The sequence below is a fragment of the Cherax quadricarinatus genome, chromosome 14, assembly GCF_038502225.1.
Source record: "Cherax quadricarinatus isolate ZL_2023a chromosome 14, ASM3850222v1, whole genome shotgun sequence".
NCBI lineage: Eukaryota > Metazoa > Arthropoda > Malacostraca > Decapoda > Parastacidae > Cherax > Cherax quadricarinatus.
In genome coordinates this window covers 5938466-5956612 of record NC_091305.1, presented here as the reverse complement: position 1 = coordinate 5956612, position 18147 = coordinate 5938466, and the positions used below count along the sequence as shown (strand labels likewise).

At 42.8% G+C, this 18147-nt stretch overlaps 1 protein-coding gene across 1 annotated transcript in view; it reads right to left on the bottom strand.

The window, feature by feature from the left end:
- Window positions 1-306: 306 nt before the first annotated feature.
- Window positions 307-18147, bottom strand: part of LOC128695788 (probable glutamate receptor) — a 37860-nt gene continuing 20019 nt past the window's right edge. The window contains exons 6-9 of the mRNA XM_053786622.2: window positions 11457-11671; window positions 7705-7922; window positions 6160-6416; window positions 307-2473 (exon numbers count right to left, since the gene is read on the bottom strand). Coding sequence (XP_053642597.2) covers window positions 2254-2473; window positions 6160-6416; window positions 7705-7922; window positions 11457-11671 — 910 coding nt within the window. The 3' untranslated portion in view covers window positions 307-2253. The remainder of the gene's footprint in view (window positions 2474-6159; window positions 6417-7704; window positions 7923-11456; window positions 11672-18147) is intronic.

Below are 18147 nucleotides of genomic sequence, written 5' to 3'. Positions count from 1 at the left end.
ATGGCTCCTGTCCCCTATGCGGTCATTCATATGTATTCCTTCCTGCGTATAATTCCCGACTACCTGGACAAAATCTCCAGCTTCACCATTACTGTCTCCCAGGACAGCATCTCCAGCTTCCCCATTACTGTCTCCCAGGACAGCATCTCCAGCTTCACCATTACTGTCTCCCAGGACAGCACCTCCAGCTTCACCATTACTGTCTCCCAGGACAGCACCTCCAGCTTCCCCATTACTGTCTCCCAGGACAGCACTATCAGCCCCCCATTTACTGACTACCAGGACATCATATGAATAAAACTTCCATTTGCTGCATATTTGTTTTTATTGGAGAACATACAGAGAAGAATGGAAAAATTAATCAAATGTATAAGAAATGATTCATAAAAAATAGACTGAGAGCCCTGAACTTGCGCTCTTTAGAAAGATGTAGAAGAGGAAGATAATGACTGAAGTGTACAAAACGAAGATTATTTTTTATTAACACATCGGCCTTTTCCAACCAAGGCAGGGTGGCTTGAAAAAGAAAAACTTTTATCATCATTCACTCCATCACTGTCTTGCCAGAGGCACACTTACACTACAGTTATAAAACTGGAACATTACCACCCCTCCTTCAGAGTGCAGACACTGTACTTCCCATCTCCAGGACTCAAGTCCGGCCTACCGGTTTCCCTGAATCCCTTCATTAATATTACCTTGCTCGCACTCCAACAACACGTCAAATCCTAAAAACGAGGATATAAGATAAAAATGAAGTACTGATGGCGTCTGATTAAGAAAGAACTCGAAGTAGATAGATTCAAGTTAAATCAATTTAGGCTTAGGAACGATGTAAGAAAATACTGGTTGGAAAACAGAGTTGTGGATGACTGGAACAAACTCCTGAGTTAAGAACATGATGTTATGGACCTACCAAACACCTTAATTAATTGTCACATGTGTATAAATTATCTTGGTAAAAAAATCTTTAGAAATATTAATTATCTGTATTATTATTATTATTATTATTATTATTATTATTATTGTTGTTTTTGTTATTATTAGTATAGTAGTAGTAGTATTGTGATATATTTTCATTGTTTACGTCTGTACAATAGTGAGAAAAGTCATTGTCAGTAGTAGTGAACATGAGCAGTGTAATATTAGTAAACCTTTATTAATTAACTGTATTATAAAGAAAGTGTTAACGGAAATATATTGATCGCTTGAAGACTCAGGCTTGTCGAGGAAAATTTAGCGTTCAGTGAGCAATGTGAAGGTAGTTCTGTTTGTCACTTGATAAATCCCACTGTGGGCGAAACATAGTCAATAAGGGATGGCAATACATTTCAATTATATCTTCTCTCATCCTATATCTTACATGAGAGTGAAGGTTCAGGACTCTCAGGCTTCATACGAAAGATTTCTTAAAGAGTGGATTTATTTTGTTATCCTTCTCTGTATGTTCTCCAATGACTTTATATCCACTCTGTAGTATGAGCCACAGATTCTAAGAGAAGCCTTATTAATGAAGTAGACGGCTGAATTGAAACTAACACCTTGGGAAGCTTTAAAATAAAAAGTTGGGCAGATGTAGGAATTTTTGTTAAAACAGTCAAATGGGTGACTGTTGACGGAGCCTTGAATCGTTGTAATGTGGCATAGTAATTAATGAGCCAAGTGCAGTGGCTGCCTGTTTTCCGTTCGTGTGGTAAGGTATCTTAATTGTCTTTTATAGTTTTTTTTATCTGCCGTACCCTGACTTAAGATAATTTAGAAATGGGCAGCAAACCCTATGTGAAAGTGTGACACATTTATTAGAAGGATGCGTTGAAGTTAGAGCTCGGGTTTGAGAAAGACATACCTAGCATGGGTAAGTGAATCTACGTACTAAAGTCATAGATTTAATAAGTTACTGTTCTGGGTTACTTAAGCTAACTAGTCTGACCTAACAAATCGAATCTAATCTAATTTAAATTAACCTAACGTAAATTAATTTAACCTAATCCAACATAATTTAAAATCATTAAATTTGTTCAGTGACGTTTTTCAACAATGATTTTTTCTACTCATCCCCACCTTTCCAGCCTATTTTAAAAGCTGCACAAAGTTCCCACTTTAATATATCTGACAGTTTTTGATCATCCATAACTCTATTCTAAGTCCCTTCTCTCCTACCTCCTTCCTAAATCTTACATTCATCTAACCTGAAACCATTTCTGTGTGTTCTCATTTGCTCAGATATCTTTCATCACTTTAATTATATCTCCTCTATTTACGAGGAGCTCCGAAAAGAAATTTTGCCCTGAGGATCTCTCCAGCGAGGATAAGGAAGCTGATGACTAGGGTGCCGCCCAGCATAAGGAACACCGTGAACAAGGTCTTCAGCTGGATGGGTTCCGTCTGTAGCTGGTTACAGTCTATGATGTTGTGAGGCGTATATTGTTCCTCAGCCTTCTTGACGATCCCAGCTGACAGCAGCTCCATCAACCTGTCAGCCCAACCACCTCAGTATCATAATAATAATAATAATAATAATAATAATAATAATAATAATAATAATAATAATAATAAAAGCAACAGCAGGTAAAAAGCGAATAGTGTTAGTTGAAAATGTCGTACATTAAGTGCATTGCGCCATGAAGGTATTTAGCTGTTTACCTGGAGTTTACCTGGAGAGAGTTCCGGGGGTCAACGCCCCTGCGGCCCGGTCTGTGACCAGGCCTCCTGGTGGATCAGAGCCTGATCAACCAGGCTGTTGCTGCTGGCTGCACGCAAACCAACGTACGAGCCACAGCCCGGCTGATCCGGAACTGACTTTAGGTGCTTGTCCAGTGCCAGCTTGAAGACTGCCAGGGGTCTGTTGGTAATCCCCCTTATGTGTGCTGGGAGGCAGTTGAACAGTCTCGGGCCCCTGACACTTATTGTATGGTCTCTTAACGTGCTAGTGACACCCCTGCTTTTCATTGGGGGGATGTTGCATCGTCTGCCAAGTCTTTTGCTTTCGTAGTGAGTGATTTTCGTGTGCAAGTTCGGTACTAGTCCCTCTAGGATTTTCCAGGTGTATATAATCATGTATCTCTCCCGCCTGCGTTCCAGGGAATACAGTTTTAGGAACCTCAAGCGCTCCCAGTAATTGAGGTGTTTTATCTCCGTTATGCGCGCCGTAAAGGTTCTCTGTACATTTTCTAGGTCAGCAATTTCACCTGCCTTGAAAGGTGCTGTCAGTGTGCAGCAATATTCCAGCCTAGATAGGACAAGTGACCTGAAGAGTGTCATCATGGGCTTGGCCTCCCTAGTTTTGAAGGTTCTCATTATCCATCCTGTCATTTTTCTAGCAGATGCGATTGATACAATGTTATGGTCCTTGAAGGTGAGATCCTCCGACATGATCACTCCCAGGTCTTTGACGTTGGTGTTTCGCTCTATTTTGTGGCCAGAATTTGTTTTGTACTCTGATGAAGCTTTAATTTCCTCGTGCTTACCATATCTGAGTAATTGAAATTTCTCATCGTTGAACTTCATATTGTTTTCTGCAGCCCACTGAAAGATTCGGTTGATGTCCGCCTGGAGCCTTGCAGTGTCTGCAATGGAAGACACTGTCATGCAGATTCGGGTGTCATCTGCAAAGGAAGACACGGTGCTGTGGCTGACGTCCTTGTCTATGTCAGATATGAGGATGAGGAACAAGATGGGAGCGAGTACTGTGCCTTGTGGAACAGAGCTTTTCACCGTAGCTGCCTCGGACTTTACTCTGTTGACGACTACTCTCTGCGTTCTGTTAGTGAGGAAATTATAGATCCATCAACCGACTTTTCCTGTTATTCCTTTAGCACGCATTTTGTGCGCTATTACGCCATGGTCACACTTGTCGAAGGCTTTTGCAAAGTCTGTATATATTACATCTGCATTCTTTTTGTCTTCTAGTGCATTTAGGACCTTGTCGTAGTGATTCAATAGTTGAGACAGACAGGAGCGACCTGTTCTAAACCCATGTTGCCCTGGGTTGTGTAACTGATGGATTTCTAGATGGGTGGTGATCTTGCTTCTTAGGACCCTTTCAAAGACTTTTATGATATGGGATGTTAGTGCTATCGGTCTGAAGTTCTTTGCTGTTGCTTTACTGCCCCCTTTGTGGAGTGGGGCTATGTCTGTTGTTTTTAGTAACTGTGGGACGACCCCCGTGTCCATGCTCCCTCTCCATAGGATGGAAAAGGCTCGTGATAGGGGCTTCTTGCAGTTCTTGATGAACACGGAGTTCCATGAGTCTGGCCCTGGGGCAGAGTGCATGGGCATGTCATTTATCGCCTGTTTGAAGTCATTTGGCGTCAGGATAACATCGGATAGGCTTATGTTAACCAAATTTTGTGGCTCTCTCATAAAAAATTCATTTTTATCTTCGACTCTCAGTCTGGTTAGCGGCTTGCTAAAAACTGAGTCATATTGGGACTTGAGTAGCTCACTCATTTCCTTGCTGTCATCTGTGTAGGACCCATCTTGTTTAAGTAGGGGCCCAATACTGGACGTTGTTCTCGACTTTGATTTGGCATAGGAGAAGAAATACTTTGGGTTTCTTTCGATTTCATTTATGGCTTTTAGTTCTTCCTGCGATTCCTGACTCCTATAAGATTCCTTCAGCTTAAGTTCGATGCTTGCTATTTCTCTGACCAGTGTCTCCCTACGCATTTCAGATATATTGACCTCTTTTAGCCGCTCTGTTATTCTTTTCCGTCGCCTGTAAAGGGAGCGCCTGTCTCTTTCTATTTTACATCTACTCCTCCTTTTTCTTAGAGGAATAAGCCTTGTGCATACATCGAGTGCCACCAAGTTAATCTGTTCTAGGCATAAGTTGGGGTCTGTGTTGCTTAGTATATCTTCCCAGCTTATATCGGTTAGGACTTGGTTTACTTGGTCCCACTTTATGTTTTTGTTATTGAAGTTGAATTTGGTGAATGCTCCCTCGTGTGCAAATGCAAATGGTGTGGGTGGTAGTCACACCATACCCATGGTGTGGGTGGTAGTCACACCATACCCATGGTGTGTGTGGTAGTCACACCATACCCATGGTGTGGGTGGTAGTCACACCATACCCATGGTGTGGGTGGTAGTCACACCATACCCATGGTGTGGGTGGTAGTCACACCATACCCATGGTGTGGGTGGTAATCAAAAGATAACAGAGGTACATAATGGGTCCACGGACCGGGCCACAGTTCTGACAGCTGAACAAGTTACACTGGTAATGAACTATTTACATATTTATATTTGGTTACAATCGTAATGAATTATTTATACAGATATGAATTAGGTCACAAAAATATCACAAAATATTGCTTCACTGAGAACCACTTTGATTCACGTGATGATTAACAATGTGATTATTACAGATGCAAGGGATAAATGCTCTAAAATCATAGAACAATGAATTAATGTACATTTTATATAAATTCCATCACACATTGACTTACTCCTTCATGAATGCTTGATAAGTTTGCCATAGAAAGTGTGTTGAAGGAAAATGTTAAATATAACTTCAGCATATATGTGTATGGAATAAAGGAATTAATGGGAGGAGAAAAGTATTGAAAGTGTGATATTATTAAACATAGTCTTGTAATTACCACAGTGATCACTGCAGCTCGTGCACATTTTCCACTGTTATTTTTTCCGATGTTATGACCAGGGTAACACTGAACTTAGTTACATACATGTACATTTAAAGTAACCGCTTTATTTACTGGAGCATAAAGCGCAGTGTATGTTTATTGTACATTATATTATATAGTGATAGTTCTTCTTTCAATTTTTTCTATGTTTTCTTTTATTCTAATTCAAATGTGTTACAATAAGTTATATGAAGCTTGAGGAGCAGCAGCCAATTAAATCATGCAGTGCGTGATTTAATTCAGTGAGTGTAAAGTGAACTGTTTTATATTTCTGAACATTTGTTAGATGCCGAAATTCAGCTGCTCTTTTAAAACAACAGTTATTTAATAGTTTTTAAAGTAAGTTGTCATCTTGAATCTAGATACATGTTGTTGGGGATAGAAAGTTGTGTGCGGCTCACTGAAGGGCCCCTAGATGCTTACCATCTAATTACTTGCCAGACCTAATTAACGATTTTAACATCATCCACCACTATACCAATGTCGTGCATAGACCAGAGCAATGACTTACAAATTGTTAAATACTGGAACGAGCGGCGAGCCTTTCTTGAGAGCGAATGATGCCTGTGCTGGGAAGTACCCTGTTGGGAGACGATATAATCGGCAATCTTGACCAAATTTGTAGAAGAGTGTCACCTCCCACTCCATGAACACATACGCCTCCTTCAGGACTCGCTCAATTCCTTCATCCATACTTTCTACTATACCATCGAAGTTTCGAGACACTATAGTCTGGTATGTTCTTTGGTATACCTGCGCCGGAGAGTCCTGAGAAATGTGGAAAGTCTTACAGAAAGTGAACATCAAAGTACTTTTTCTGTTGGTAAATTTAGTTTCAAGAATATTGGCCATGTATGAGCTACTCATTCTTTCCTATACACCATCGAAGAAATTAGGATATTAGTGTCCGGGTGATAACTTGAAAATACCAAATCTGATATGCTTCGAATTTCCGATAATAATACCCAACTGTATTAAAAACTTTGGCACACACTGCACTTATATTTTGACGTGTACTGCAGCACAAGGGACTGGCATTATGCAGTATGGAGATACCTTTCTCAGGTTGCCCATAGACAAATACGTTTAATTTGCTACGGAGATAGCTTCTAATCTTCTGCAAATTCTGTCACTGAATTTTGTTACCAGTAATTATTTCACTATGGTTCACTTAGCACAGTTTGTTTCGCTACCCTTTTCTATAGAGCATTCAGTTTTGACTTACTTCTAAAAGTGTTTTCCTGGTAACGTACATATTTCTTCCCCCTAGCCCATAGGATTTCAGGAGATAACTTAGTAGATGAGGCTACAGTTTATGCAAAACGGTTCATAACCCAGTATTTCATAAGGTCCAGTGTTAATTAACTGTCTACATTATTACACCATAAGTCTACTGGACCCGAGTAACCCTTCATCGGTGACCTTTATATTACCTTCGTCAGTGGTACTGCATTCTGTTTAACATTTTTAGATGTGGCAGAGTCTGTCACAAGCAATATTTACTGGAAGGTGGAACTTACAGCAGCCTCACCTCTTATAATGCTTCAGAAACCCAGACTGTCCTACAGTCTGGAAGATCAGCAAAGGACTCCAATGGAAATAAGTCACTGCTTTTTTGGGTTATCCCAAGTTCTCTACACATATGCTGCTATGTATGACAATCTATGTAACTGTATTTGTGTATACCTTAATAAACTTAGTTTATCTAGTTAGCTCGATGGAGAAACTTCATTAGATATTAAAAGTATTGCAACTTTGATCCACCAAATCTATACCTTCCAGTTGACATTAGAGTATTCTTGACCAATATATATTTTGGTTATTAATTTATTATTTTTCTTAAGCATAAATATATAGTCATTTTTCAATTTATTAATATTATTAAAAGTATTAATTTATTTTTAAACTGCTTATCTACCCACCCACGTGTTTATTTACACATTTATAGTTATCATTCACATCTTTTTTCACAAAATGGAATATTTATGTAGTGGGGGTCAAGTTTCCCTTACATTTGGCAACTCTCTCCCTTACAATAAATAACTAAGTCACTTACTCTAAAATACTCGATGAGGGAAGAGCCCTTCAAGTAGCCGAGAGTGAGCGAGGGACTGCGGTTGATGTCTTCTAAGTTGGTGATGGCAGGTAGAGGCGGTCCCACAGCCAGGGCGGTGATCAGGTCACTAGTGTAGTGTTGCAGTAGCAACATGTGTAGCAACATGCAACTCACTGACACCATCCGTAGTGAAGTTGGTACCTCACTTAAGTCAGCACCTACCGTTGTTGGAAGAATTACATTAATTATAATTTATTGTTGTAAAAAATGCTATTATTATTATTGTTATACATCAAGTAAAAAATATGAAGGACTTTGGGTAGTTATACTTGACTGACTGTTAACTAAAGTCACTCAGTTCACCTAGAGCCCACCAGACTCTTCACGAGCTCTGTCAGTTATTTGGTGAACACTTCCCCACAGATGGCTGTCAGAATACAATTACTGTACCAGTATGATGTCCTTGTTGACACCTGGTTCCTGGTTAATTACCAGGTAGAATGGTCCAACACACTTGGTCGCTGGTTGAAACATGACCTCATGTGGATGTGACAAACTGACCGGCTCTAGAGATTAATTACCTCACTTGTCCTATATCGTCATTGATGTGCTTACTTATGCTCTACCTACGCTAAAAGACAATAAGTGTTAGGGGCCCAAGACTGTTCAACTGCCTCCCAGCATACATAAGGGGGATTACCAATAGACCCCTGGCTGTCTTCAAGAAGGCACTGGACAGCCACCTAAAACCAATACCTGACCAGCCGGGCCGTAGTTCGTACGTCGGCTTACGTGCGGCAAGCAGTAACAGCCTTGTTGATCAGGTCCTGATCCATCGCGAAGCCTGGTCACAGACCGGGCCGCGGAGTCGTTGACCCCAGAAACCCTCTCCAGGTATGCCTGGATGTACAAAGTGGGGAAAATTGGACTTACGTGCAGCCAGGACTTTGTCTACGTAGAGACTTTGACATCTTGGATGTGTGGTGACGTCAGACACTCATCTTAATAATGAACTGTCATGGTATCCGAATGTCAATAAATCATTATAGCTGACACTCAGCACTTACACTGATAAATTCATCGAAATCAAGTCCAATTTAAGAGTGTGGATTCCGGCTTAAGTCCTGGAAGTTCACTGACTTTAATGATTCTTGTTACTCTCACACACCTCACTGAGTAAATGTTTGAAGCACACGTCACATTAGAGGCACCGATGATTATTAATCCGGCTCCATGGTGCTCATGTTATTTATTTATTTATTTATTTATTTATGTCTTTGCAATTAGTACATTGAGATTATGTATTTACAATAATGGGTTGCAATGCCAAGAGAGCCTCTATTATGCCTAGGCATTATGGGCCAACTTAACATTATTGGCTTACTGGCTACTTAACACTAGGAATTATATCAATACTTGTACAGTAGATTATTAATTATTTGAGAATTTAATTTATATAAGACAAAGATATATTCATATATTCAAAAATGCTTTTTGTGAAAACAATGATTCAATTATATTCCTGTTGACAATGGATAAAAGGTTCAAAAGTAATTGTTGAAAGTATGATGTGGGAATACATATTGAGTGTGTACTGAGTATGTAGCATTTAGTCTAGGATGATTAAGTGGCTTTTGAGAAGAGTCTTAAATTGATTTTCAGGCTGGGTTACTTTAATATCTTCTGGTAATGAAGTCCATATTTTGGGGTCCTTTATGTGCATAGAGTTTTTACACAGTGTGATATGGACACGAGGTATATCAAAAAGAGATCTGTGTTTTGTGTTATAGTCATGTGTCCTGTTAAGGTTGGTGATGAGAAGTTTGAGTGGAGGGTTTATATTTGCGTGTAATGTTTTGTGTATGTAGTAGGCACATGAATAAGTATGGATGTTTTTAATGGTGAGCATTGTTATAAGTGTTCTGTTTGTCACAAAGCTGAAGACCGCTGTGGAGAGCTGGTTAGATATAGCAGTCGCTACTTATCTGTTAACAGTACTATATCCAGCAGCCTCTCCCTGGACATCCCGTCGGTGTGCCGTCCTAGAGTCCACAGTGGCTCTGGATTAACAAGTGGGTTATTTACCAATTTGCCTGAAAGGACCGTATATCCAGCATTTTACTATCATCCGAAATGCGCAGTGATACTCACTTGGTTTGGGCTTAAAGCCCTCCAATTACAACCTCGAATAGGACAGCACTAATCAACTTGTTTCTGCCTAAGGACTGCAATTCATATTTGGTGATACAAATGAGAATAAGCCTTATCTTGCTCGTGTAACGTGAGCTAATGGTGTTGACAGCGCCATTAAGGCCGATGTGTGCAAGAAAGGTATACAATGCCGACAAGATGAAAGTAAAGACATATGTGCAACATCTGGTAATCTTTATTGTAGACGTATCGCCATCCAGTGGCTTTATCAATACAAATTCTAGGACATAATTAGAAGACAGTAGAGCTATATACAAAAGCTGAGGTAATCGGTCCCTCAGCCTTGGAGTGGAGAGCACCGTGGTTGTAGAGATTCACTACAACCACGGTGCTCTCCACTCCAAGGCTGAGGGACTGATTACCTCATCTTTTGTATATAGTTCTAATGTCTTCTAATTATGTCCTAGAATTTTTTTTTTTATTTATTCGCCGGTATTCTCCCGGCCCGGTCTTTTCCAAGTAGTGGTGACCCGGCCTTGGCTCCCTATCTGGGAAGTGTCTCTCCTAGAATCTGTATTGATAAAGCCACTGGATGGCGATACGTCTACAATAAAGATTACCAGATGCTGCACATGTGTCTTAACTTTCAAGGCCAATGTAGGTGACTTGACTGAAGGCTTGAGTGTCTTGGGGAATGTTGCACTAATGTTCGCCACTACATCAGGAATGTTCGTTGCAATCACTCACAATACCGGTTGCAGTTCATCATTCAGCATCATCTTTTGTTCATAGTTTCGTGTATTATCCACAGCAGGGAGAACACGGAGACACAATAAACACTACGTGACTAATTCTACCACGAATTTCCTGACTCGTATAAGGAAACTAGTCTAACTTTCCTAGTTTCCTGAGATTGCCAATATGAACAAGAGTCAAGAACACACTGGTCACTACTGTCCCTTTGTCTTTTAACAATAAGGAGGCAACGGCCTCGTGGCACACAAGTCGTCGCCCTCCAGCTCAGCTCATTATCCACACAAATGATATGCTGAACTCAGCTTTATATCTCTTCCTTGCTACACATTGCAGCAGTATTCAGTACAAGAGGGTAGGTTTCTTGTTATTTAGCTACAGACTACAATTTATAATAGTCTCAACTTGTAGATAGTGGAGTGCAGGTTTTCCCTTAGTTTTCCTGCTATGGAGACGAGTAATTAATCTCGTTTAACAACGTTAGGTCTTAGCCCCACGAAATTCAGCTTTTTTGTAGATTATTAGCATCATACTGCTAGTAAAGTGCAAAACTAGAACTGAGAAGATGTTGTTTACTTGTCATTTCCGTAATGCAACATGTGAGGTGACCCTCCAGTGTTGTTTAGAGTGTATATTACAGTGAGGAATTTCCACTACTTGTGAATTTCCATTTCCTGTGAATCTCCATTACCTGTAAAACCCCCATTACCTGTGAATCTCCATTACATGTGAACTTCTGTCACCTATAAATCTCTATTACCTGTGAATCACTATTACCCACGAATTTCCATTACCACTCTCCTCTTTCTATCTGACCATATTTGTGTGTGTCTCTGCCCACGACGCACCTTGGCCTACCAGGAAGGCGGTGACAGTGATGAGTGTATCAGAGAGGGTGAGATGGATCCCCCGCCGCCTAGAGCAGTACACCACCATGACTGTGACCATTATAGCGAGCATCACCACCATCCCTGCTGCTGCCCATGCCCTCCCTTCAAACTGCTTGGTATACGCCCTCCACACCACGTCACTGCTCGATGGTCGTCGCATCACCAACTGATATCTGACAGAAAACATCAGTTAAATTCATAAAGAATATTACTTCGTTCAGAACAAGACTCGGTGATCTTCATCATAAAGTAACCAATGAACCCATTAATGTTGTGTATCTCCAGGAGTGTTGAGTCCCTGTATGCACCCCATACCCATCCTGTGGGTGGTAGTCGAAAGAAACCATACCACGGGTGGGGTTAGAACCCGTGATCATAGAGTCATAAAACTCCATACCGACCTCTGTAATCTTTTGACTACCGCCCACAGGATGGGTATGGGGTGACTACCGCCCACAGGATGGGTATGGGGTGACTACCGCCCACAGGATGGGTATGGGGTGACTACCGCCCACAGGATGGGTATGGGGTGACTACCGCCCACAGGATGGGTATGGGGTGACTACCGCCCACAGGATGGGTATGGGGTGACTACCGCCCACAGGATGGGTATGGGGTGACTACCGCCCACAGGATGGGTATGGGGTGACTACCGCCTACAGGATGGGTATGGGGTGACTACCGCCTACAGGATGGGTATGGGGTGACTACCGCCTACAGGATGGGTATGGGGTGACTACCGCCCACAGGATGGGTATGGGGTGACTACCGCCCACAGGATGGGTATGGGGTGACTACCGCCTACAGGATGGGTATGGGGTGACTACCGCCTACAGGATGGGTATGGGGTGACTACCGCCTACAGGATGGGTATGGGGTGACTACCGCCTACAGGATGGGTATGGGGTGACTACCGCCTACAGGATGGGTATGGGGTGACTACCGCCCACAGGATGGGTATGGGGTGACTACCGCCCACAGGATGGGTATGGGGTGACTACCGCCTACAGGATGGGTATGGGGTGACTACCGCCTACAGGATGGGTATGGGGTGACTACCGCCCACAGGATGGGTATGGGGTGACTACCGCCTACAGGATGGGTATGGGGTGACTACCGCCCACAGGATGGGTATGGGGTGACTACCTCCTACAGGATGGGTATGGGGTGACTACCGCACACAGGATGGGTATGGGGTGACTACCTCCTACAGGATGGGTATGGGGTGACTACCTCCTACAGGATGGGTATGGGGTGACTACCGCCCACAGGATGGGTATGGGGTGACTACCGCCTACAGGATGGGTATGGGGTGACTACCGCCCACAGGATGGGTATGGGGTGACTACCGCCTACAGGATGGGTATGGGGTGACTACCGCCTACAGGATGGGTATGGGGTGACTACCGCCCACAGGATGGGTATGGGGTGACTACCGCCTACAGGATGGGTATGGGGTGACTACCGCCTACAGGATGGGTATGGGGTGACTACCGCCTACAGGATGGGTATGGGGTGACTACCGCCTACAGGATGGGTATGGAGTGCATAATAAACATGTTAAAAACCTGTAAGATCCTCCCCCCACCTAAATTACCCTCATTTGTTACATTTAACCTCAAATCAATTAAGTCCTGTGTTCTCTCTGCTTTAAAATGGGTTCCACATCAACTTCTTGCAATTATGAAGATCGATGTGCATCAATACCAGGTCTTACGATTGATGTAGGGAACTCTGCTCTTAAGTTGTATATGTATGTTCTTGCTGATACCTTTAATTATACAGCCCTTCCACCTTGTGCTGAGTCAGAACCAACTAACATCGTCGGTGATTACAATGACACACACAAAAACATTGAAAATTGATAATATAATTTTAATAAACAAAGCTGATGCTCATAAACTGGGCTCCAACGTAATTTATCTATGCAGAATTTATTATATAAAAGTGGCACAAGTTCTTTGACTTTAGTCAAACAACTTGTCAAACAACTTGTGTCACTCTTATATCAGTCTTCCAACTCTCTTCAAGACAATATAAAAAACTTCTCTATCTTCCACCTGCTTAAAAAAAAAATAGGTAAAAATCACCTTCTTTATCTAATGTAAATTCTGCGTAAATAAATTACGTTGGAGCCCAGTTTATGACCATCAACCTTGTTTATTAAAATTATATTAATATTCACACTACTGTAGTCACTACCACCAATATATTTCTACTTAATAAACAAAAATATGTTCTACCTCAGCATTCAACCGCTACAAGTTTCTTAAACCATCCCAAAATGTCATAAATTATAAAGAAAACTGTTATATATAGTGTCAAGGATTGTAAACCACAATATTCTAGTAAACTAATAAATAAATTGTTTAGTAGTCATAAGTTAAATGTAATGTTGCCTGAAATACTCTGCCCAACCACAGGCTTTCAGTGAAATATATTTACCATGACAATCCTAAACAGGTAAGCCCCACTTTACAGCGCTTTGCTTTACAGCGTTTCACTAATACAGCAGTTTTCAATTATACCCATTCTTCATTTATTCAGACTTCCTACAATAAATATATTCAACACTCATTATAAGCTTAGTACTGTATATGCATGTTTTACACCTACCTCTATTGCTCATTTAATATATTATTGTGTAAACATGTTATCAGATTTTTATATGCATTTGAAACTGAAAAAAAAAAACACTTTACAGCAATTTTTGCTTCACGGCGATAACCTGAAACCTAACTTGCTATATAAGCAGGGCCTGCTGTATAAGCGGGGCCTGCTGTATAAGCGGGGGCTCCTGTATAAGCGGGGCCTGCTGTATAAGCGGGGCCTCCTGTATCAGTTGTGAGCCGTACTTTATAGAAATACAGATTATCAATTAATATTTACACTAATGACTCATTACAACTGTGACCAGGTGTGGACGTGTCAGTGGCTCATTACTTTGTAATTTGTTTATGATTGTAACCATGTATAGGAGTGTAGATAGTTCGTTACCTTTGTAACTTGTCATGATTGTGACCAGATCTACCTGGAGTTCATTACCTTTGTAACTTGTTCAGCTATCAAAACTTTGTGGCCCAGTCCCTGGACCCATTATGTACCTCTGAAATCTTTTGACTACCGCCCACAGGAAGGTTTTGGGTTGTATAACAAAGATGTTAAACTAACTGATTATCAGTGTCAGTGTCATGATGTGCAGACTCTGAACCTACATTTAACTATGACAGTGTCAACACTTGGCTTTCAGCACTTCTCTCGCTGTGAGTTTATCATTGTAACATACGCTTAGACCACTGCCCACCCTCGACGTGCGAAACGTCAACAACCAGAGTCAAAACTGCGTCGACTGAACTGCTGAAGTTTAGTTTAGTTTAATATGTTTATTATACACCCTATATCCATCCTCTGGGTGATAGTCAAAAGATTACAGAGGTACAGAATGAGTCCAGGGACTGGGCCCCAGAGTTTTGACAGCTGAATTGCTGAAGCAACTGCTTCAGTCTCTCAGGTTTCTGACTGAATCTGAAACTTCACATTTTCATTCAGTACGAGATCTATTGCAATTAAACGTGTGTCTCGTGCAGTAAGTAGTTTAAAGTCATAATCTTTACTTCCGCGTGATACATCGTTTGCACAATGGATGACGTTCAATATTGCGCATGGCAAACCTCGGGTTATGCAGAGCGTTGTGGGGCAGCAACCATCCAGGTAGGTGCTACCACCCTCTCATGACTCAGCAACCACCCAGGTAGGTACTACCATCCTGTCATGACTCAGCAACCATCCAGGTAGGTGCTACCACCCTGTCATGACTCAGCAACCATCCAGGTAGGTGCTACCACCCTGTCATGACTCAGCAACCATCCAGGTAGGTACTACCACCCTGTCATGACTCAGCAACCATCCAGGTAGGTACTACCACCCTGTCATGACTCAGCAACCATCCAGGTAGGTGCTACCATCCTGTCATGACTCAGCAACCATCCAGGTAGGTACTACCATCCTCTCATGACTCAGCAACCATCCAGGTAGGTGCTACCACCCTGTCATGACTCAGCAACCATCCAGGTAGGTACTACCATCCTGTCATGACTCAGCAACCATCCAGGTAGGTGCTACCACCCTGTCATGACTCAGCAACCATCCAGGTAGGGGCTACCATCCTGTCATGACTCAGCAACCATCCAGGTAGGTGCTACCATCCTGTGATGACTCAGCAACCATCCAGGTAGGTGCTACCATCCTGTCATGACTCAGCAACCATCCAGGTAGGTGCTACCATCCTGTCATGACTCAGCAACCATCCAGGTAGGTGCTACCATCCTGTCATGACTCAGCAACCATCCAGGTAGGTGCTACCATCCTGTCAGAAATCAGCAACCATCCAGGTAGGTGCTACCACTCTGTCATGACTCAGCAACCATCCAGGTAGGTGCTACCACCCTGTCATGACTCAGCAACCATCCAGGTAGGTGCTACCATCCTGTCATGACTAAGCAACCATCCAGGTAGGTGCTACCACCCTGTCATGACTCAGCAACCATCCAGGTAGGTACTACCACCATGTCATGTCTCAGCAACCATCCAGGTAGGTGCTTCCATCCTGTCATGACTCAGCAACCATCCAGGTAGGTACTACCATCCTGTCATAACTCAGCAACCATCCAGGTAGGTGCTACCATCCTGTCATGACTCAGCAACCATCCAGGTAGGTGCTACCACCCTCTCATGACTCAGCAACCATCCAGGTAGGTGCTACCACCCTGTCATGACTCAGCAACCATCCAGGTAGGTGCTACCACCCTGTCATGACTCAGCAACTATCCAGGTAGGTGCTACCACCCTGTGATGACTCGGGAACCATCCAGGTAGGTGCTACCATCCTGCGATGACTCAGCAACCATCCAGGTAGGTGGTACCATCCTGTGATGACTCTGCAACCATCCAGGTAGGTGCTACCACTCTGTCATGACTCAGCAACCATCCATGTAGGTGCTACCACCTTGTCATGACTCAGGAACCATCCAGGTAGGTGCTACCATCCTGTGATGACTCAGCAACCATCCAGGTAGGTGCTACCACCCTGTCATGACTCAGCAGCCATCCAGGTAGGTGCTACCATCCTGTGATGACTCAGCAACCATCCAGGTAGGTGCTACCATCCTGTCATGACTCAGCAACCATCCAGGTAGGTGCGATCATCCTGTCATGACTCAGCAACCATCCAGGTAGGTGCTACCATTCTGTCATGACTCAGCAACCATCCAGGTAGGTGCTACCACCCTGTCATGACTCAGCAACCATCCAGGTAGGTGCTACCATCCTGTCATGACTCAGCAACCATCCAGGTAGGTGCTACCACCCTGTCATGACTCAGCAACCATCCAGGTAGGTGCTACCATCCTGTCATGACTCAGCAACCATCCAGGTAGGTGCTACCACCCTGTCATGACTCAGCAACCATCCAGGTAGGTGCTACCACCCTCTCATGACTCAGCAACCATCCAGATAGGTGCTACCATCCTGTCATGACTCAGCAACCATCCAGGTAGGTGCTACCATCCTGTCATGTCAGTGTGAAACATAAGCCATTGAAAAACTTTTGCAATTTAAAAATGCTCTTGGGAAACAATCTAGAATCACATGCAACCTTTGCTTTTCAAAACATCATGTTACCTGTGCAAGAATAAACACTGCAACCAAAAATGACATCTATCTAGATAGGTATTTCTGGATCTGCAACAGGGATGTGGAACTATGGATAGATATCAGGAAAGCACTCAGGAGGTTAATAAACAATAAACACGAGAAAAAGGAGGAACTATTGAATAGTCTACCTGGAATATATAGAGCATGGGAAGATAGGAGAGGAGTAAAGTCTAACACAGAGAACGCCCAGTCTACAACAACTGACCCAAAAATAAGCAGATACACACTAGAAAAAACACGGGAAACAAAAACAACAGCTAGTTCAGTGCCCAGCCTTAGGGCTGACCCAGACCCAGCCCCCAGCCATTGTGAAAATCTGGATTCAGTTAAAGACTCCTCCACAGCTACCAATGCCATATCCCCTAGTACAGATGTAGTAGAGGAGCCCTCCTCTGGAGTAGACTCTTCTGCAACCATCACAGTCATAGCCCCAGCCCCATCCCCCAGCCCTAGTGCTGACCCAGACCCAGCCCCCAGCCTTACTGCCAGCCCAGACTCTCCTAGGGACACTACCCAAACCACCACAAAAACAGTAAATATACAACCATCATTGCACAAGACCGTGGCCCACAGTACAGATGTTGGAGAGGAGTCTCCTTCCTCTACTGGGGAAAGTAGATGGAATCCAGGACGGGGTGGCCCTGGCTTGGATACTGAGGATTATAGTGCAGTCCCAGAACCTGCAGAAATTGACAACACACCTCCCAACAATTCTCAACCAAAGGTGAATTTGTGCAAATATTATGCTTGGGGCATCTGTAAGCATGGAATAACAGGGGAAAAAAATGGGACATGCAACTTTGACCATCCCAAAAAATGTAGCGACCTCCTGTCTAAAGGAGTGTGTCGCTCTTCTTCCTGTACTTTCTTTCACCCAAAAATGTGCCACTCCTCGGTCCTCCAGAAGCAGTGTTACAACATCGAGTGCCCTGCATAC